The following is a 24,117-nucleotide window of genomic DNA, read 5'->3' on the forward strand; positions in this document are numbered from 1 at the left end:
AGTTCAGCCAATTTGCATAAAATATACACACAAACCTTCCAGTTAGTTAAGCCTATCTATTAGAAAAAACTGTATTAAAGTCTCTACAATACTTCCATAGATTACCTCAAACACAGAAATGAGTAGGAGACTTCGAATTATACAAAGGTGGTTTGAAAAGTTCTCTGAATCACCACGAGCAGTCAGTGCTAGTGCAACAAACTGTTCATGTGATATACATTGGACTGTTGTCTGTAGACACGTGTCACGTCAGTGCTCTTGGAAGAGAGCTGTGGCGGTAACATGGCTCTCTTGTTGTTCCTGTGTAGTGATTTGCGAAGATGGGGGTGGGAGGGGGGGGCCGGTTGGGAAGAGAGAGAGAGAGAGAGAGAGAGAGAGAGAGAGAGAGAGAGAGAGAGAGAGAGAGAGAGAGATATTCAAGCAGTAAGTACTTCGTAAAGAAAGGTCTGAAAGCAAAGGACATTCGTGCCAATTTCCAGAATACACTGGGGGACTCTGCTCCTTCATATTCAACTGTTGCCAAGTGGACAAATGAATTTAAATTTGGTCCGGAGAGCTTAGAAGATGATCCGTGCAGTAGTCGGCAATATGTGCGACTACTCCAGAAATCATTGCAAACGTGCACAACATAGTCACAGAATCGCCGATTGAAACTGTGTGAAATTGCTCATGCTTGCCAGTTGTCATCTAAAGGGAATATCACATTTTAACTGAAAAATCAGAAATGAAAAAATTATCTGCAAAACGGGCGCCACCACTCTCGACATTGGAACAAAATCGCACGATAATGGACATATCGGAACAATGTTTGGCCCATTTTAGGAGAAAGGAACAAGATTTTTTCCATCAGTTTGTGACCACATATGAAACTTGGGTGCACAACTATACCCCAGAAACAAAACAACAGTCAAAGCAGTGGGAACATGCCGATTCTCCACCACCAAAGAGAGAAAAGACAATTCCTTCAGCAGGAAAGGTCACGGCATCAGTGTTCTGGGATGCGCAGGGGATTCTGTTTGTACATTATCTCCCCACTGGGCAGACAATTACTGGAGAATACTATGCTAACCTCCTGGACAGATTGCAACAAAAGATATGCGAAAAAAGGCCAGGTTTAGCAAGGAAGAAAGTCACCTTCCCTCAAGACAATGCACACCCGCACACACATGCTGTCACCGTGGCAAAATTGCACGAACTAAGGTATGAATTGTTGCCACACCAGCCTTACTCACCTGATATGGCTCCGTCGGACTCTTATCTATTCCCAAAACAGAAAATTTTTCTCGGTCCATGAAGATTCACTTCAAACGAATAACTGATAGCCAGAGTTGACAACTATTTTGCAGGCCTGGAGGAAACTCATCTTTGAGATGGGATCAAGGCATTGGAACAGTGTTGGGCCAAGTGCATTAATCTATGTGGAGACTACATTTAAAAATAACAAAAGTTTCAGTGATCTAAGTACTTTGTTTTCTATTCCATTCTGAGAACTTTTCAAACCACCCTTGTACATGTAAAGATGTCATAAGTGGGATATTATAATGTAGCACAGTGTGGTTGCAAGCACAGATAATGCTCGTGCAGCACCAAATAGTTGGCATATTTTATTTTTGTATTTATATATTTTATACGAGATGGGAGTGTCTTTGTCACTCTGGGAACAGAGTGAGCTGCCCTTCTCTTTTACTATCCCCCCCTCTATTAGTTCTGCAAGCAAAAACAGTGTACACACTTATACGAGTGTAATAATTCTGACATACACCTCGAGCGATGCCACAGAAATGCGCACACTCAGGTGGACAGCTTTTGGAGAGAGTTGCATTAACTTGGCCAGTGATTTTTATTTTGGGATTTTATCAAATAAAGCAGTGGGAACACTGACCGAGCCTGGTGCGAGATTCATGTGTTCTGGTACCGAACAGTAATAAACAAACACTCCTTGTCAGCACTGACATTTCCAATGGCCACCAATTCTGTCCCATAAATCTATAGTTCTCTCAAGAGAGAAATCACCCTGTTTATCCATTTATTATTGACACCAACATGACTCTACAATAAAGTAAACTATCCAATTTCAGTATTATTGTGTGTATATAATTCAAAACATATGAAACACACAATCCAAATTGGCATCACTCACAGCATTAGTGTGATTTCTTTTTCTTTCCTCCACTGCCTATTGACGCAAAGCTGTAATGAACAGAACGACAAATGGTATGGAAAAAAAGTGTTACATTTTCATTGCACCATGTGGTGAAGCAAGTGGGGTTTTCCAATTGCTACCAATATCTAAATTAGAAACAAATACAGAGGATGTGGGACTTCTCGTACTCCACATGGCAGCCCACACTAGATACAAGCCGGTGGCAAATGTAGCAAATGCACAACACTGCATCGTAGAAAAAGGTTGTTAGCTGATGTGTGCCGGGTGGATTGCCAAACTAATGGGAAACGTTTATTATTATTACTATTATTATTATTATTAGTTGCTAAACACACAGTGGAAGACACTAAGTAAAGACGATTCATTTTCCGTTCTTCTTGTTCTTTTTATTTGCCCACCAGTTTTTCATTGTTTGCAAGAATTTAGCTCTTCTTCCTTCATTCCATTTTGTTCCAGTTCTTCGGGCTTTTGTCTAGTTTAACCTCCCATTTTTCTACTTTTATACTAAAATTGTTCCTCATGTCTATTTCTTCTTTGGTGATTTTGTCCAATTCCAAGTCTTTTTTAACATTTTGGATCCATTAGCGAGGGAATCTAGGTATTTTACTATTCTTTTTTGTTAGTCTGTGTTCGTGAAGCCTCATTATGTTGCCACAGAATTTGAGGCGTCTTTTCCTCGCATCTGTCTCTATGTTAAAATATTCTTCAATTTTGGAAGTTTTCTGTAGTCTACATCCATTCTCAGTCCATCTTGGTCCCAAAATTATCTAAATTATTTTTCTTTCTTCTTTCTTTGGATTTTCTATAACAGCTTTCCTGTTTAGTGCCAAGGTTTCATTAGCATATAAGATTGATGGTTTAATTACCATTTTGTAATGTCTGATTTTGCTATTTAAAGATAAGCATTTTTTATTATAGACGTTTTGCATTAATCCTAAACCTTTATGAGCTTTTTGTATTCTTTCTTGTTGTGCATATTTTTCAGAGATAATTTCTCCTAGATATTTAAAGTGTGACACTTTATTTCTCCATATTTGGTTTGTAATTTGAAAATTTCTAAATTATTTGTTGTAAACACTGTCTTTTCAAATGATATCTGCAGGCCGGCTTTCTCTGCATGTTCTTTTAGAGTTTTTATCTGTTTTACAGCCATCTCTCAAAAATCTGCCATTATTGTGAGATTGTCCGCAAAGGCTAAGTAGGGAATTCACAGGATTTTGTCTTTGTTCCTAAAGAAATTGGTTTCCAGCAATTTTCTTCAAGTTTCTTTTCCCATTCTTCCATGACTATCTACAACTACATTTAACAAAAAAGGCGATAACCCTTTGCATTGTCCAAGTTCAGTTTTTTATCTTGAATGGTTTTGAGTTTTCCTTTAAATTTCACTTTTGATGTTGTATTTGTTAATGTCTGCTGAATGATTTTCTGTATTTTCTGATCCAATCCTTTTTCTTAGTTTATTAGCAATTAAACTTTTTAGTTTTCCTCTTTTTCCATTCTGAATCAACATAACTGAGTTTCACTGTAAGATCGCAGCTGGACACGAGCTAGTGACCGCCGGACGTCACTCGATATTGTTGCCTAGCTACACTCAGTCCACTTAAATAACTCTCTCACAGTTAGTACTGCCGACAAGGTAACACTTCGCCAGATGGTCTCTCACTGGCTGTGCTTTGGAAAGTGTTCTTCAGCAGTTCCTCAGAGGGCCGCTAAGGATCGTGCAGGGAATGCGAGGTGGACTAGTGAGGACGTGCTGGCCCACCGGGACACTCTCTCACTAGCCGGACCGCGACCCGGTCATAGGTATCTCGCTGCTTCTCCTCAGTCAGGCATCGTGCCCCGTCAGTCTTGGGGTCAGTAGCCTCCAACTAGCCTGTATACCTTAGACTAGATTTACTGGAATAAATCTCCAGTCACCTTTATACATTTCTGCTCTTATTTAATTGAAATTCTTCCACTCATCTGCATGTCAACATCCCACTTTGCTTAAAATTCTGTACATATGTTTCCCATTTCAGCTCATTCCACTGGAAATGGCAGCTATAAACTTAAGATTTGCACAGTAAATGTTATGAAGGATAGAAACATTATACTGAAAGCCATTTGCAGACACCGTCATTACTTTCAAAATGCAAAGGACAACACAAATTTTGGCAGAAGAACTGAAAAACATTTCTCACCAATTACCTTCTAGATTAACCAATAACTTAGAAATTTAGGGAACATACTTAACAAGTAGAGTCTGCAGCTCGTGGTCTTGCGGTAGCATTCTCGCTTCCCGCACACGGGGGCCCGGGTTCGATTCCCAGCGGGGTCAGGGATTTTCCCTGCCCCGAGATGACTCTGTGTTGTATCATCATCATCATCATCATCATCATCATCATCATCATCATCATCAATCCCCATTACGGTCAGAGGAAGGCAATGGCAAACCACCTCCACTACGACCTTGCCTAGTACAGCGGTGCGGGTTTCCTGCATAGTCCCCTACGCTCCTCGGAGTATGGGACATCATCATCATCATCATCATCATCATCAACAACAAGTAGATTAATATTCTGCCAGTTTCCAGCTTTGTAGCTACAATAGCCTGAGGGATAGAGCAGTTTGAACAGGCTGGTTTGGAGGCAAAATACCATAGCCAGTTCCATTAAAAAATCTTGGACCTATTTTTGCAACTGTAAAGGCTTAAACTTATTTCAGCTTCGCTTGAGAATCACCTTCCACCAGGAAAATATTTTACGATTGACTGTAATCACTGCGGGGAAAAGCTATGGGAGATTTTAAATTATGGTAACAACCTTTTTGGCCTCTAGCTGAGAGATATCTGCGATACAGAGGATGCTCCCTCTACTGTCAACAATCGTGAACGTCATTCGGAATCTTTCCCGGCAGTTTAACAGTCGTAAGGCAAGTTTTCCGGTGTCATACATGGTTCTTTGTACATTAAAGGAGACGAGTGCAGTCTGATGCTTCTAGGGTTCGTCCTTCATTCACTACACGATTTCCTGATGGTAACCGAGGTATGTGCCTTTTACTAAAAAATAGTGTCAGGAGTGAAATGATGTTATCATATGTCAGTTTCCATAACTGACTTCCCATCAGATGTGTAAATAACATTTGAACTGACTTTACATAAACACACCTCAGATTTTGATTTTTGCTCCAAATTGTGTGTGCCACCTGCAGAGAATACTCGATGGGTGGGATTTGTGTAGAAATTACCATTTTAAAGCAAGAAAATTAATCACTGAACTGAGCAGAAAATACTGAAATTATTAGTGAACTGTGGAACTAAAGAAGACTTTCTAAACCAAAATGAGCCAGGTACTGTGCCATATGACACCTCCCAAGAGTTTTTCTTTTATATTCAGCCCTGGTGGGCTATAGTGTTAATTTAAAATGTTACATACTGCGTGTAAGGGTAGTAGTGGTGGTGGCCCAGCCTAGTGAGCAGTGAGAATGGTGGAGCCTTCGCAGTGGTGTGTGTGGTAGGCCGGCGACATGTTGCCTTTCTTACTTGATTCGAGTGTTCTTGTTTTTTGATTTTTTTCTGGTCAATATACATTGAGGAACTCTGTAACTACAGATCAATTACCTCGATTATCTTCTGTCCTATATTTGCAGGATCAATGAGGATGTGTTTTTGTGGTGGCATTAGCAGTAGTTAAGGGAATACAAGCAGGGACTAAATTTATCGCTCTTGGTGACATGTTGTTATGCCTGCACACTTTACCTTGAGAGGAATTTATTTGTTGATTGTTAAGGCCAGTAATACACTCTCAAATTTATTTGTCAAAGATTTGATCAAAGATATGATCAAATATTGGTCAAATTTATTTGCTACACATCTCTGAGATGGCACTAAAGAGGGGTATTACACTGTCATCATATTTTTCGTCAAAGTTTAAGATGGCTGACTACAACTTGTTATTAACCGCAGCAGTTGCATGTACCACAGTTGCACTGTGTGCACATGTGGAAGAGAAGCAGCGGAAAAAAAGGAAACGTACCTGGGTGAAGACGTGGGTTTTATGACGAGATGATAAAAGCATTCAACAAAACTTGTTACGTGAGATTGTAGTGGAGGACGTCAGGTTGTACATAAATTACTTAAGAATGGATGAGCATACATTTCACATGTGCTCAGTGACGTGTATCCTCATATCACAAAGCACAATACTCATTTAAGAACTACTATATCTGCAGAAGACAGGCCCACTGTAACACTCCAGTTCCTTGCTACAGGAGTTACTCTAGCTTACAGTACAGCACTTTAACACCACAATGCACATTAACGAAAATAATACCTGAAACATGTGCAGCAATTTATAAAGCACTAAAGGACCAATGTCTGAAGGTCAATAATGTTCAACACACTTTATTTGCATTAAGAACTACTTTTATTTTATAAACATATCAATCACATTGTGTGTCCGAAAACTGTACCTCACGGCTAATGACCTCCGCAATATTTTTATAGCTCTCCAATCTTCTTGATCTATTTTTGTATTCAGAGTGCCTCACATTCTAAAGCACCTCATCAGCTTCATACATCTCTATTAATTTTGTTGTTTACAGTAAACACCAACTGTATTTACTGGCCATGTTTATAAACACACTACAGATGACAGAACACTGCAGCCATGATAGCACTCCATGTGGTGACATTACACATTGCAACGAACAGACGACAAGTGACTTATGATCAAATCTACAGCAATGCCCTAGATTTCATGAAATTTATTTGACGACAGACGAGTTTTGACAAAGTGCCCTATTTCACCACCAAACTCCTTAGACATAAATATTTGACATACCAACTTTGACAAAGAAATTTGACTGTGTAATACCAGCCTAAGCTATGATTAGCATTGCTCTAGTTGTTCTTTAAATATATATGTCCTGTTAAGTGTTGTGTCAATTAGCCTGGCACCTATGAAGTCTGGCGTGCTGATGATACGGTGCCATCATTTTGCCATGTACAAGTCCACTAGTGTTAGTGTGGGTTTGATTCCTGTATAGGCAGGTCTGCATAATCATATCTGTTGAAGAGACTTTCCCTCAGTTGCAACTATTTCCTTAAATCACATGTTAGTCACTAGTAATAGGGTGATATCACTCGTGGTTACATTGCATTGCATCTGGAACCGAGTGGTCTTTATTCGCTACATTTTTCTAATACATCACTGTGTGTCGGTGCTCATATTTATTGCTTTATCGCCAAGTTTGAGTGATTGTGCGTCAGTGGATTTTGGAAATAGGTTTATCAGTGGTCACTGGGTTTTGTACCTGTTAAGTGGGTCAGTCATTTGTCTATCCAGCTGGGGATAAAGTCTGTTGTAATATCAGTGCTGTATGGACATTTTTCTCTTTTGAAACTGTCAGTGGTTGTTATTTGGAGTTCATGTGTAGGCACCTTAACACTGTTTCGAATTTTAGTGAAGCTAATGTCCGATATATCTTACAGCGGTTAAAGTGCCTCACTTGCTATATTTAGTTGTCGGTCTCCATATGTCAGCAAATATGAAGTTGACTAGGGTCGCATTTGTAACTATGTTGAGAAACACACACAACCTTAAGCCTCGCTGAACAGTCATCATTGTACAGTCATCATTGTGTGGCTTCAGTTCCCCTGTTGGTCATCAGTTCTGGTCCCTGACTTGGGTGTTGTAATTATACGTAGCTTAAGTATCTCAAAGGAATAAACCCCAACCCTCCACTCAAATATTGCTTCTGGAAGCGAGCAGAGGTACTGTGATGCACAAATTTAAAGAGCTCGCTTATAATGGGGAAATATTAGGGATCACATCCTTTATAGCAGAACAGGCTTCAGATTTAGTACTGCGTTGAAATGGTGCAGACTGGACTGAAATTTGTATCTGAATCAGCGTAGGTGAATGATTTATAATTATCTCTCCCATCTACAGAGAATAAATTAAAACTCGTGAGAAATCTGAGTCAGGTTATTTATTTTGAGTTAACAAGACTGTATATTTCACCCAGCATTCAAGTTAAGTATATATTTAATTTTGGTTCTAAAGATACCTGTTTCGTGGCCAGCATGTCCTTATACATTTCAGGTCGTCTTGTTAGAAATATTATCTGCCAAATCAATCCCATAACACCACCTCAAATTTAGTAATAAATGAAGGAAACAATGGATTACATTAGACGCAGCAGATACCAATAGTGAACACATGCCTCACGACAGTTTCCAACCCATCACTGCATTTGCCCTCCTCGCGAGGAAGACTTCAGGGAACCGCTGACCGGGCGAGTCGCTGCGAGGTGCCTCACCTGACGAGATCCATGCCGATCAGGCGCTCCTCCTCGTTGCCGTCGTCCACCAGCGTGAAGACCGCCTCGTTGCCGACGACCACGCCCGCCTCGTTCGCACCCATCTCGGCACCCCACATCCACGCCGGCTTGCTGAGCACCACTGCCTGCGTGTGCTCCACCTGGTCGATCTCCAGGTACGTACACTGCAAGAACAGCCAGAGCCACCGGTTATTTACAATTGTGATTTTGGCCTACTGTGGCATTCTAGTGTGACAGTTCAATATGAAGCTGTGATATACAAGGGTTGCCCAGAAAGTAATGCACCACATTTTTTTCTTCAACATTTCTTTATTGAACATAATGATAATCACACACACGGAAAAATGGTGTTTCATCTACACACCCTATTTTTCCAGGTAATCTCCATCGTGTTCTACGCTCTTCATCCAGTGCAAAATGAGGGTGTGTACACCCTGTCAGTACCAATCCTTGTTCTGGTGGCAGAGTCAATGCTTCACTGTGTGAATCACCACCTGATTGTCCTCAAAATGTCTTCCACGAATGGCATCCTTTAATGTCACAAACAAATGGAAGTCTCGAGTGGGCTAGGTCAGGGCTGTAGGGTGGATGGGGTAACACTGTCCAACCCTGTTCTACAATGTGTTCGGCAGTCCGCAGACTTGTCGGGCCGAGTGATACCTTGTTGCAGCAAAACATCTCCTGGGTTGACGTGGCACCAAAGTCCCCAGAAGCACGTCGACTTTGTTAATGTGTTGATATATGCTTCTGAATTAATGTAGTACCACCTCTTGGCATTGTATCAGTGAGAATCACACCTCCACAGTCCCAGAACAAGGCGATCATGACCTTACCAGAAGAAGCAGTTGCTTCGAATTTTTTCTTCTGTGGGTGGGAATGGCGCCATTCCGTCAACTGTCGTTTTGTTTTGGGCTCAAAAAAATTAAAACAGTTTCATCACCTGTCACAGTCCAGGACAAGAAGGCCTCCCCCTCAGCTTCAAAACATTGCAACAAATTGAGACAAACATTTTTTCTGTGCAGAACCCATCTTGCCAACACTTTACAATATCCAGGAGTGTGAATAGTTGCGTCCACAAAGTTTTTACTTCTTCTCCATGAATTTTAATACCTACTCCGAATTTTTCTTTTGTTTCCTTCACTGCTTGCTCAATATACAGATTGGATAACATTGGGGATAGGCTACAACCCTGTCCCACTCCCTTCCCAACCACTGCTTTCCTTTGGTGATTGACAGATGCAGCATTAACTGCTAAGTTGTAATGCGTCTTTCCTCGCAAATGACATTGACTTGCTGCAACATGTCAGGACAGCTGTGGATGGTCTGCCCAATTGCCGCAAGTCGTGGAGCTCAGTTGAACCACCTTCTTATGACCTCACCTTCTGTGCCCAGCGACTAAATTTACTTCTGTCAGCAGCAGACACTCCGTAGACTTTGCCCTAGTATTTGTGAATGTTCCCCACAGTTTCTTTCTCTGGAGTGAGAAATTCAATGAAGGCACATTGCTCGTAATGTACGTCACCTACAGAAGCCATTTTGAAACTGTCGTGCAGCTACACTATCTGTCGGAAGTGATGGAAACTTGGCACGCTCACTCAGGAACTTCAAATAATATCTACCTAATGTTTTGCATTTGTAGCATTGTTTTCAGCTGAGAAAAGAAAATGTGGTGCATTAGTTTCTGGGAAACCCTCTTAATTCTATTGAACTCACCTCTCTTTTCATAAGTCTGGGATTGATTTTGATGACTGACTATTCTGTTGATTCTGGGATTGAGTGTGACCTCTATCTGTTATATACAAATTGCTTAAAATGGATGCTGCTTTGCACACTGTAACCTAAAATTCTGCATAATAAAAGTTGGCTCTTATGTAACTTAACACATATTTTCGGCCACTAGATGAAACTGCTTGAGTCATCCATCCACTTCTATACTGATCTTTGTACTTGTGTTTATTTGATCAGCTTTCTTTGAATGGTTCAGATTTGCTTCCTCTTTCACAAATTATCCCTAGATTTACTGGACAGGAAGAGAATAGAAGCTTTCGAAATGTGGTGCTAGAGAAGAATGCTAAAAATTAGATGGGTAGATCACAGAATTAATGAGGAGGTATTGAATAGAATTGTGGAGAAGAGGAGTTTGTGGCACAACTTGACTAGAAGAAGGGATCGGTTGGTAGGACATGTTCTGAGTCATCGAGGGATCACCAATTTAGTACTGGAGGGCAGCGTGGAGGGTAAAAATCGTAGAGTGAGACCAAGAGATGAATACACTAAGCAGATTCAGAAGGATGTAGGCTTCAGTAGGTACTGGGAGATGATGAAGCCTGCACAGGATAGGGTAGCATGGAGAGCTGCATCAAACCAGTCTCAGGACTGAAGACCACAACAACAACAACAACAACAACAACAACAACAACTGAAAATGATATGAAACTTAATTCAACACGATTCACAAGAAACACAATATGGAAGGCGTTCAAACAAAAAAGAACGAACCGATACCGATTATAACAGAAGTATTTATTCAAAAGTAATCACCACAGGCCCGAACACAACTATCCCACTGTTTCACGAGCTGAAGGATTCTCTGTTTCCAGAATTCCTGTAGCCGTGACAGGAGCCAGTCTCCAACTGCCACTAAGTCATCCAGGTCGAAGTGCTTCCCTCCGAGGTGCTGTTCAGCACAGTTAACACGTGGAAGTCACAGGGTGACATGTACGGATAGGCTACAGAATGTCACACAGGACAGGTCACTGTTAACAGTTTTTCTACACTCGAGGAATTTGACAATTATCAGACCTCTGACGTCGATAAAAGCAGTGAGCGCCACTTTGCCTGCTGAGGACACACCTCTGAATTTTTTAGGAGGTGGTGGTGGTTCATGCTTCCATTGCCAAGATGCCTCACTAAGTCGTCCCAAACTGACATACATACACCTCAACCAGTTTGATTGTTACACCATTTCATACCTTTTCATTTGAACACTCCTTATAATTCTGATATGGAGCTTGTTTGATGCTACAAGAATGTGGACAGTAGTTATGACGATTTTGAAAAATGCTAGCATCAGTCTGCTTAGTAGTTTTTTTTTTTTTAGTTAAGATGTTTGCAATACTCACTAAGCCTTGTACTAAACATTAATAAACGAACATTACTCGAAGTTACTGTTCCTTATTTGTGAAGTCACATCAAACAAAAAATGAATCATGGGCCTGCAACCATGGACAACTAAATCTAAGTACGAATATCCACATGCAATGTAGCAGAATAGACAACACTTAACAAAAACTATGATTCCAATGGTAATGAAGAATCTGGTAGCAGGCCACAAAGTTATGTAGGTATGTAAATTAAAGAGTTTATTATAACAGTAATCAATTACTGTATTGATGCCATTAAACCAACTTGAGATCTTTAGAGACCAATTAAGATGAATTGTAACCAATTTTACAAAAGTATTGCACCAAAAACTGAAAATAAGTCAAAGTAAGTGTAAGTGAAAGTCCAGTTCATGATTCACAAAAATCATATGTAGAAAAGTAATAGTAATTATGATGCAGCTAAATGTAAAGTTCCAGAGGGTTTACGCTTGAATAAAAACCAACCTGTATTTATAAAACAACCAATGAATATAATCAAAACACACTTATGGCATATTGTGTGTAATTTTGTCATGAACAATGCAATATTTCAACATGATACCTAACTTAAAAACATCACAATGATTTGTAAAGCCAATTCATGACCAGTTTTGAAAGCTCAATTAAGTGTGTTTGAAACAATGTACAATACAATTTTGTTATTGTTGGCAGTATACAAGGAGTAATAGTAGTGGCCATAGTACAGGCAGTATGATGTCAATTCTCAGGCATTGAAACTCTTTCAGTCTTTGTCAGTTTGTGATGTAATGAACAGCTGTCTGAAGCCAGCGAGGGCACTTCGAGATATGAAATTGGAGACAGAATGCCGAGAGGAGGTAAATGTGTTAGTTTTTAGGTTACCTGAGGTAAACAGTAAGTCTACAGCCCTGCATATTGCAAACACTCTGGCCAGGTGTCCGAGGGGAGAAATTTCAATTCAGAGAATTAACTGATTACTCCATCCACCACCCAGCCACTGTCTTAAGGTGTCACAGTAGAAGACAGTCACAAAAAGGCATATCTTAGCAAGTGCAGGCAGCTCGATACTTGCCCCTGAGAACCGCAACATTGGTGTGTTCACGCATATTTGAGTGCTGCAACAGGGGGCCCCATTTATGAGTCACTGCACGGGGGGAGGGGGGGTGGAGGTGACATGAAACACTGATGGTGCTAGACTTAATAGGAAGCATAGTGTTGTTTAGCTTTCACCTGAACACTGTTACCAAGTTGGAAGTTGTTAATTTATCATCAGATTGGCTGAAGCCTAAAGTGCCAGTGTATTGATAGGCTAACTACAGGAAGAGACAAATATTCCACTGCCACAATTCATTAAAAACCCAATTTTTTGTATTAGAGTTCTCAGTCCGATAACTGAGAAGCCAATCTGTCACTTGTCACCCACCTCAGGTAAGCTCTGACAAGCCAGTTTTTCACACTTAGAGTGTTGCTCTCAATAAGTGTATTTTACAATACTGCTAGTGTTTGCTACTTCTGTTAGCTCTCACCCCACAGACTCTACACTGACTTATGCTGTGCAACCAGTGGCTTTTTCTAATGTTTACAATTAGCCTTCAGGGTAGTAGCTAGTCTAACTGCAATTAGTGTTAATCAGATATCCGAGTTCCTCAAGTCTCCCACTGCAAATATCCTACAGTCCCAAAATCTGTGCCTCTCATAGGTGCCATTTGACTATGCTCACTGTTTATGCGAGTACTCAACCTGCCGCCACAGGAAGCTCATCTTCGGCATTTGCTCGTAACTGCTCAGCAACTGTAGACTGACATGTAACACTATCTTCTCTCTATACTCTGCTACGGCAACAACATCTCTACGTATGATGTAATTAGTTTAATGTTGTCTTCACCTTACCTGTGGGAGTGATACACAGGCAGATGAAGAATACCTTCACTCAATAATGGGTCTCGAAATTTTGTAAGCAGGCTTTCGCAGGATAATTTGCATCTGTTGTAAAGAGTCTCAGAAATTCAGTGCTCTAGGCAATAATGCGAAAAACTGACAAATGAAAAAATTAAGAAGTGGGTCACCAGTGACCCAGCTGTGGTTCTAGTGTTCATTAAATTTTGTTCTCCTGGCCCCTACAAAAGTGATACATAGTGGTTGTTGTAAATTCCTAGACTCATCATTTAAAGCCAATTCTTGACACTTTATAAATAGGAAGTCTAGAGATATTTTTTGTCGATCTTCAAGTGTCTATAACTTCAGTTTCTTGAGTACCTCTGTAACTATTTCCCACAGGTAAAATGAAATGGTCACCATCTATGCTGACCTCTGTAGATATATCTCCTGTTAGTGGTAGTTGGTACAGGTCCCATACACTTGAGCAATATTCTGTGATGCTCCTCCAAGAGCCAAACAGAACTGTAACCCTTGTGCTACTGTTCTTTGTATACATTCAGTATAAGAAAAGAAAACCATGAGCAATTCTGTTACGGATACCTCAATTCCTCCCTGTAGTACAGGCTTTATCCCTGACTATTTTTCACAACTGTAGTTCAAAATTTCACCTTCTTGCAACTCCCATATTAATAAGTTCACACTATACTCTTCACAATGGACTCATGACAGTGCATTTGGCCCCAAGAGTGGTAAAAGGCAACATCAGGGCCAGTGGAATAATTGTGCTCGTGCGGTATCACAGAATATTGCTGTCCGCATCTCGTGGTCGTGCGGTAGCGTTCTCGCTTCCCACGCCCAGGTTCGATTCCCGGCGGGGTCAGGGATTTTCTCTGCCTCGTGATGACTGGGTGTTGTGTGCTGTCTTTAGGTTAGTTAGGTTTAAGTAGTTCTATGTTCTAGCGGACTGATGACCATAGATGTTAAGTCCCATAGTGCTCAGAGCCATTTGAACCATTTTTGAACAGAATATTGCTCAAGTGTATGGGACGTATGCCAAATAGCACTAACAGGAGCTACATCTAAGAGAAGGACAGCACAGATGGTGACAATTTTGTTTGGCCTGTGGGAGATAGTTACAGAGACACTGAAGAAACTTATGTAGTAGACACTCTAAAGTCGACAGAAATTGTCCCAAGTCTTCCTACTTATAAAGTGTCAAGAATTGGCTTTAAATAATGAATCTAGGAACATACTACAACCGCTATGTATCACTCTCATAGAGATCAAGAGAACAAGATTTGATCAACACTAGAATCACAGCTGCGTCACTCGTGACCCACTTCTTAATTTTTTCATTTGTCACTTTTTTGCATTATTGCCTAGGGCACTTAATTTCTGAGACTTTTTATAAAACAAGGTAATTAGCATTATACGCATTTCTCCCCCCCCCCCCCCCCCCCCCTCCATGAACAATGGACCTTGCCGTTGGTGGGGAGGCTTGCGTGCCTCAACGACACAGATAGCCGTACCGCAGGTGCAACCACAACGGAGGGGTACCTGTTGAGAGGCCTGAAGAGGGGCAGCAACCTTTTCAGCAGTTGCAGCGGTAACAGTCTGGATGACTGACTGATCTGGCCCTGTAACACTGACCAAAACGGCCTTGCGGTTGTGGTACTGCAAACGGCTGAAAGCAAGGGGAAACTACAGCCGTAATTTTTCCCAAAGGCATGCAGCTTTACTGTATGATTAAATGATGATGGCATTCTCTTGGGTAAAATATTCTGGAGGTAAAATAGTCCCCCATTCGGATCTCCGGGCGGGAACTACTCAAGAGGACGTCGTTATCAGGAGAAAGAAAACTGACATTCTACGGATCAGAGTGTGGAATGTCAGATACCTTAATCGGGCAGGTAGGTTAGAAAATTTAAAAAGGGAAATGGATAGGTTAAAGTTAGATATAGTGGGAATTAGTGAAGTTCGGTGGCAGGAGGAACAAGATTTTTGGTCAGGCGAATACAGGGTTATAAATACAAAATCAAATAGGGGTGATGCAGAAGTAGCTTTAATAACGAATAGCAATACAGGAATGCGCGTAAGCTACTACAAACAGCATAGTAAATGCATTATTGTGGCCAAGATAGACACAAAGCCTACCACAGTAGTACAAGTTTATATGCCAACTAGCTCTGTAGATGAAGAAATTGATGAAATGTATGATGAGATAAAAGAAATTATTCAGGTAGTGAAAGACGAAAATTTAATAGCCATGGGTGACTAGAATTTGACAGTAGGAAAAGGAAGAGAAGGAAACGTAGTAGGTGAATATGGAATGGGGCTAAGAAATGAAAGAGGAAGCCGCCTGGTAGAATTTTGCACGGAGCACAACTTAATCATAGCTAACACTTGGTTCAAGAATCATGAAAGAAGGTTGTATACATGGAAGAACCCTGGAGATACTAGACAGTTTCAGATATATTATATAATGGTAAGACAGAGATTTAGGAACCAGGTTTTAAATTGTAAGACATTTCCAGGGGCAGATGTGGACTCTGACCACAATCTATTGGTTATGACCTGTAGATTAAAACTGAAGAAACTGCAAAAAGGTGGGAATTTAAGGAGATGGGACCTGGATAAACTGAAAGAACCAGAGGTTATGCAGGGTTTCAGGGAGAGAATAAGGGAACAATTGACAGGAATGGGGGAAAGAAATACAGTAAAAGAAAAATGGGTAGCTTTGACGAATGAAATAGTGAAGTCAGCAGAAGAGCAAGTAGGTAAAAAGACGAGGGCTAATAGAAATCCACGGGTAACAGAAGATGTATTGAGTTTAACTGATGAAAGGAGACATAATAAATATGCAGTAAATAATGAAGCAGGCAAAAAGGAATACAAACGTCTCAAAAATGAGATCAACAGGAAGTGCAAAATGGCTAAGCAGGGATGGCTAGAGGACAAATGTAAGGATGTAAAGGCTTATCTCACTAGCGGTAAGATAGATACTGCCTACAGGAAAATTAAACAGACCTTTGGAGAAAAGAGAACCACTTGCATGAATATCAAGAGCTCAGATGGAAACCCAGTTTAAGCAAAGAAGGGAAAGCAGACAGGTGGAAGGAGTATATAGAGGGTCTATACAAGGGCGATGTACTTGAGAACAATATTATGGGAATGGAAGGGGATGTAGATGAAGATGAAATGGGAGATACGATACTGCGTGAAGAATTTGACAGAGCACTGAAAGACCTGAGTCGAAACAAGGCCCCCGGAGTAGACATCATTTCATTGGAACTACTGATGGCCTTGAGAGAGCCAGTCCTGACAAAACTCTACCATCTGGTGACCAAGATGTATGAAACAGGCGAAATACCCTCTGACTTCAAGAAGAATATAATAATTCCAATTCCAAAGAAAGCATGTGTTGACAGATGTGAAAATTACCGAACAATCAGTTTAATAAGCCACAGCTGCAAAATAATAACACGAATTCTTTACAGACGAATGGAAAAACAAGTAGAAGGCGACCTCGGGGAAGATCAGTTTGCATTCCCTAGAAATACTGGAACACGTGAGGCAATACTAACCTTACAACTTATCTTAGAATAACGATTATAGATAGGAAAACCAACGTTTCTAGCATTTGTAGACTTAGAGAAAGCTTTTGACAATGTTGACTGGAATACTCTCTTTCAAATCTTAAAGGTAAAGGCAGGGGTAAAATACAGGGAGCGAAAGGCTATTTACAATTTGTACGCAAACCAGATGGCAGTTATAAGGGTCGAGGGACATGAAAGGGAAGCAGTGGTTGGGAAGGAAGTATGACAGGGTTGAAACCTCTCCCTGATGTTATTCAATCTGTATATTGAGCAAGCAGTAAAGGAAACAAAAGAAAAATTCGGAGTAGGTATTAAAATCCATGGAGAAGAAATAAAAACTTTGAGGCTCGCCGATGACATTGTAATTCTGTCAGAGACAGCAAAGGACTTGGAAGAGCAGTTGAATGGAATGGACAGTGTCTTGAAAGGATGATATAAGATGAACATCAACAAAAGCATAACGAGGATAATGGAATGTAGTCGAATTAATTCGGGTGATCCTGAGGGAATTAGATTAGGCAATGAGACACTTAAAGTAGTGAAGGAGTTTTGCTATTTGGGGAGCAAAATAACTGATGATGGTTGAAGTAGAGAGGATATAAAATGTAGACTAGCAATAGTAAGGAAAGCGTTTCTGAAGAAGAGAAATTTGTTAACATCGAGTATTGATTTAAGTGTCAGGAAGTCATTTCTGAAAGTATTTGTATGAAGTGTGGCCATGTATGGAAGTGAAACGTGGACGATAAATAGTTTGGACAGGAAGAGAATAGAAGCTTTCTAAATGTGGTGCTACAGAAGAATGCTGAAGATTAGATGGGTAGATCACATAACTAATGAGGAGGTATTGAATAGAATTGTGGAGAAGAGGAGTTTGTGGTACAACTTGACAAGAAGAAAGGATCGGTTGGTAGGACATGTTCTGAGGCATCAGTGGGATCACCAATTTAGTATTGGAGGGCAGCGTGGAGGGTAAAAATCGTAGGGGGAGACCAAGAGGTGAATACACTAAGCAGATTCAGAAGGATGTAGGCTTCAGTAGGTACTGGGAGATGAAGAAGCTTGCACAGGATAGAGTAGCATGGAGAGCTGCATCAAACCAGTCTCAGGACTGAAGACCACAACAACGCAATTTTACATTTTTCAGGGAAACCTGAAGTGAAATACGAAGATTCACCTAGAACCACAGACAAATCAGTTCTGACCCCTCTGCTGCAGTCACAACAACAATAGCATTTTTCGTGTAGTATCGTGCTTACTGCTAGACTATGTGCTCGACAATCGCAAAACCTGCTTTATCTCAATGACTGATGACGTTGCAGTTCTCCAGCAGGAGAGGAGAGGGAGAGGACGTCGAAACACGTCTGACTGCATATGCAAGTATTGCGCAGCCAGTGCTTTGTTTCATGAAATATGGTTTTAGGAGTGCATTCTAAGTGTGTAAATAATCTTCAATTTTTTGGTCCTGTCCTCCTCAGTTGCGCGTAATACTACAGTATGTTGATGATTTTCACTTATGGACCGTCTGACAGCAACTGAATAAAACAATTTTAGTGCCATACGCGTTTCGCCTTTATTTTCTGCAAGGCATCATCAGTGGCCTGTAATATGTACATATGTTAGCTATTTTATTTACATTTTTGTCAATGTGCCTATAGGTTATAAACAGTTCTGGTGGTTGGTATTTCCTATTAAGTAGTAATGTTTTGAACTGTACTTACAGGTTGCGTAGACAGTTTCTTACATATTACGCTCCTGTTGCATTTTTGGTCTTGTTCTTCTTCCTATGAGCGCCAATTTGCTGTTTTTTCTGCATTCCACAGCACTATGCACTGAACGCTTGTTTTAATGCAATGTTTTGGTTTCTGTTGCCGAATGTCAAATGTTTTTGCCAAAGATCGAATATTACTGCCAAACTTATGAGTGTAACTATCGAAGTATCTGTGGTCTGTTCGTGTATGCATTTGTGTGTGTGTGTGTGTGTGTGTGTGTGTGTGTGTGTGTGTGTGTGTGTTTTGGTGTCATATTAATTTAATTTAATTTTATTGCATTTAATTATTTATTTTTGTTTATGGCCTGTGTATGTGTGTGTGTGTGTGTGTGTGTGTGTGTGTGTGTGTGTTTTGGTGTGGTTTTTTTTTTTTGTGCTGTGTATGTGTGTCTGTCTGTATTTTGGTGTTTCGCATTTTTTTTTTGAGGGGGGCTGTGTGTCTGTGTGTGTGTGTGTGTGTGTGTGTGTGTGTGTGTGTGTGTGTGTGTGTGTGTGTGTGTTATATACTTTTTTTTATGTTATCATTTCCTTTATTAAGTGTAGTAAGGAGCCTGTGCTGATGTGTGTTTGTTCATTTATCACATGTTTGTTTTCTGCTATGGCTTTCTGGATGTGGAAGTTTTCTTGCATTTGTATAAGATGTTTGTCATGGTTGCTTATTCTCATTATTTTCATTTCTTGTTCCATGTTTGTAGGATGATGGTTGTAGTGTTTTAAATGCTCTGCAAATGTGGAATGGTTTGTTTCATAATATCAGGAACACTAGCAAACATTTTCATCAGTCACCTTGAAAATCAGATATTTGATAAGATAACCACAAATGAAAGTTTCAAAATCATATATTGGTACAAATACGTGGATGACATTATTTGTTTGGTAGACGAGCCAAGTGAAAAAATAGATTAACTCCATTCAGAAATAAACAAAGCTCATAAAAACATAAAATTCACACTTGAAAAAGAAAAAGAAAATCAAATAAATTTTCTTCACATTACAATTAAAAAAGAAAATGGTAAACATACATTTAACATCTTTAGAAAACCAACAGCCACGGACACAATAATACATTCCACATCCAACCACCCCCAAAGCCAGAAATTTGCAGCACTAAGACACATGTTACATAGATTAAACAGAATCCCACTCAGTAAGAGAAATTATGAACAAGAAATGAACACGATCATACAAATAGCTAGGAACAACGGGTATGACACACATGTGGTACACAAGCTCAATCAAAAAATAAAAACACAAATAAAAAACAAACACAACATTTCCACAATACAAAAGAACTCACAAGCTGAAAACTTACAAACACACTCAACAAACACACACAATGACAACACCACACAGAAAAGAATCAGATGGTACACCATGACCTACACACATAAACTAACACACAGAGTTGCAAACATCCTAAAGAGACAGGGCTTCAAAATAGCATATAAGCCTGGGCAAACCCTTCAATCACACCTAAGCCAGCCAGCTACCAAGAGGGACAAATTCCAATAATCAGGAATATATAAACTTGAATGTCAAAGTTGTGATGCAGTATACATAGGCATGACATGCAGAAATTTTGAAACAAGATACAAAGAACATATCAGATGTTGGAAGTATGAAACAAACCATTCCACATTTGTAGAGCATTTAAAACACTACAACCATCATCCTACAAACATGGAACAAGAAATGAAAATAATGAGAATAAGCAACCATGACAAACATCTTATACAAATGCAAGAAAACTTCCACATCCAGAAAGCCATAGCAGAAAACAAACATGTGATAAATGAACAAACACACATCAGCACAGGCTCCTTACTACACTTAATAAAGGAAATGATAACATAAAAAAAAGTATATAACACACACACACACACACACACACACACACACAACACACACACACACACACACACAGGACATAAACAAAAATAAATAATTAAATGCAATAAAATTAAATTAAATTAATATGACACCAAAACACACACACACACACACACACACACACACACACACACACACACACACACACAAGCGCACACACAAATGCATACACGAACAGACCACAGATACTTCGATAGTTACACTCATAAGTTTGGCAGTAATATTCGATCTTTGGCAAAAACATTTGACATTCGGCAACAGAAACCAAAACATTGCATTAAAACAAGCGTTCAGTGCATAGTGCTGTGGAATGCAGAAAAAACAGCAAATTGGCGCTCATAGGAAGAAGAACAAGACCAAAAATGCAACAGGAGCGTAATATGTAAGAAACTGTCTACGCAACCTGTAAGTACAGTTCAAAACACTACTACTTAATAGGAAATACCAACCACCAGAACTGTTTATAACCTATAGGCACATTGACAAAAATGTAAATAAAATAGCTAACATATGTACATATTACAGGCCACTGATGATGCCTTGCAGAAAATAAAGGCGAAACGTGTATGGCACTAAAATTGTGTTTTATTCAGTTGCTGTCAGACGGTCCATAAGTGAAAATCATCAACATACTGTGTAAATAATGCTTGCAACATACAAATTTATTATGGCCAAACGTCTATGAACAGAAGAGGACATTATAAATGCACTAAATGAGATTTTAGATCAAGAATCTGAGGATGAGCTGTTGAAGCCTTCATCTGAGGAATTACCACCACCTGACTTCCAGATTTTTCATCAGAAGATGTTACTCCTTAGGACACTCTACTTAATACTGATGAGAAAGGTATGCATGTTCACGTGTTTCTTTTTATAATAATTATTGTTTATGTATGTGCTACTAAGACACAGATTTCAATTGCACCATTTATGTTTATAAGTTGTTGCTTTCTTGAGTTTTTACAAGTCTCAAATTACATTTATGAAGGTGTGATGTTTGTACTAACATTCCACAATATCTATACTACTAATATGTGTTTTAATACCAATTACTACTATTACAGGAACAGCTGCCAAAAAGGCTAGATCAACTCGTGGTCGTGGACAATTGTAGTGGTTAATAAAAAAAAATGGGAGAAGAGAGACCGTGAAAAAGGGAAAGAATGAAAAGCAAATCGGACTTTGTATTACAGAAAAGCTATCGGACTTCGTTATTCGGAAAAGCTATTGTTGGGGTGGTCCTTGTGGCGTTTTTGAGCAAAAGTTAAACCAATTTTCACTACAAAAGTTATTGAAAAGAAACAGAGAATAACAGAATGTAACGGACAGGGGGAAGTGGCGTAGACGAGAGATCATCCTTTACCAGATTAACTTATCTTCTTTAGGGCGGCGTCCACGTCTTCAAAAATCTCATTCATTTCAGCGTGAAAAAATCTGCTCCGAAATCTTGCAATAGTCCAGGGACCACTAATTTATACCAATTAAAATCATCTTGATACTGTATGCAATTTAATTCACTTTGCTACTTCCATCCACCGAATTTCTTAATAACTTCCACAATGTCTACACATTACATTCAGATCAAGATTAGCCATTAAGTTTTTACGTCAGCATCCGATCACGCCTGCCTTAAGCTACCGCTATCAAGAGACAATTGAAACGGAATAAAAAAACAAAAAAGTTAACAATTTTGGTAGTTTCTCTGCCGTCGAGCGCTCATACCGCTGCGACGAGATATTTTTTATCTGAGGGAACGAGTGTAGCGCGGCGAAATTCAAAGCCCCGCTACACAATGAAATGAGAAGCTGCAGACTACATCAGTTTCCTTCAGGTAGAGATATTGTAGCAACGGGTGGAACGACCTGGAATGTGTGAGTTATAGGTGACTGTTCAGCTGCCAGATGTGGTGGGCACCTTGTGATAATGGACAAAATTCTGAAACACACTGTAAAATGCATCGAGGCTCAAGCACATCGAGTATCGAGTTCAGACAGTCGGACTACGAATGCTGAAGAAGCAGAAGCTTTTAAAACTATACTGTACGTCTGTGGTGCTATAGGAGTGAAAACCTTAGAACTAGACACATTGTGGTCAATGAAGGGGGAAATAATTTTGTGAAGTCAACAATGGCTCGTGACATTCAGAGAGAAAATACATTATCTCAGATTTGAAATTACATCCACAATATCACAATGACCAAAAGACGACAAGTTTGCTTTGTTATCGAAAAACATGGTGCGAGTTAATCGCGAATGCACAATGTGGCTACATACCGGTTCCACGTATAACAATTGACGGACAGCTTTTTCCTTCAAAGTGTTGTTGCAGATTCACACAGTTTGTGGCCTCAAAACCGGACAAATACAGGCAAATGTATTGGATGGCAGTAGATAAAGACACCAAATACAATCTAAATGCTTTTCCTTATCTAGGAAGGGATGACATTAGGCCAACTGATGAGCATCTTGGCAATTTTGTTGTGGAAAAATTTATGCAAGCTTACCGCAATAAGGAAGAAATGTCACGTGACAATTTTTTCACCCCCTTGGCGCCCTCTGAAACCTTGATAGCAAATGTAAGAAGTCTAGTGGGCACAATAAATGGATCTCGCAAGGAAATTCCAGTCTTATCGAGAAGGCAAGAGAAGTGTTAAACAGCACAGTATTGTTGAAGAAGAATGATACCACAATGGCAGTTTACTAAGAAAAGAGCAACAAGAATGTCCCAATTCACAGTGCCACATATCCTTATGATAAAATACAATAACGTCTAAAAAAGAAGACATGTAGAGTTACATTTTATATTGGCTCTGAATATGGAGTGGATGTGATCAACCAAATGGCTCGCAAATACTCTTTCAAAGCACCATTAAGACATAGGACCGTTTACACATTTTACAACTTGATGGGTTTGGCACTGATAAATGCCTGAGTATTATACAACACACCAAATGAGTTGAAATGCAGAGACTTCTTACTGCAGCTGGGGGAGAAGTTCACTGAGAAGTACCCAGCAACCAGGAGTACTAGTACCTGTGTCACATTCAAAGACATTCCTGAGAGACAAGAACAGAGAACATGTTGCCTTGTAAAGTCTAATTGTGAAGGAAACAAATCATTTGTAAAAGTGTCATATGTCCAAGAAAACTGTCTGCAACAAATGTAGATCAAAAAACAATTATCCATGCTCATAATGTGATGGGAGCCTGTAAACGTACTGGCAAATATGTGTAAGCTTTTTAAAATAATAAATGGTAATTGTGGAAAGCTACATTATATTTGATGATTTCATAATAAAATTTCCAGAGTTTCAAAGAATACATTCATTAGTAGTTACAATAACCCACTGACACAGGATAATAAATGTGAAAGATACATG

The 24,117-nt window shown here is 39.7% G+C and overlaps 1 protein-coding gene across 1 annotated transcript in view; it reads right to left on the reverse strand.

Annotated features, from left to right (window-relative positions):
• Window positions 1–24,117, reverse strand: part of LOC124553867 (secernin-2) — a 119,747-nt gene that overhangs the window by 69,182 nt on the left and 26,448 nt on the right. Inside the window, exon 3 of the mRNA XM_047127868.1 lies at window positions 8,465–8,649. Within this exon, the coding sequence (XP_046983824.1) occupies window positions 8,465–8,649 (185 nt within the window). The remainder of the gene's footprint in view (window positions 1–8,464; window positions 8,650–24,117) is intronic.

The sequence above is a fragment of the Schistocerca americana genome, chromosome 11 (assembly GCF_021461395.2).
Source record: "Schistocerca americana isolate TAMUIC-IGC-003095 chromosome 11, iqSchAmer2.1, whole genome shotgun sequence".
Taxonomy (NCBI): Eukaryota; Metazoa; Arthropoda; class Insecta; order Orthoptera; family Acrididae; genus Schistocerca; species Schistocerca americana.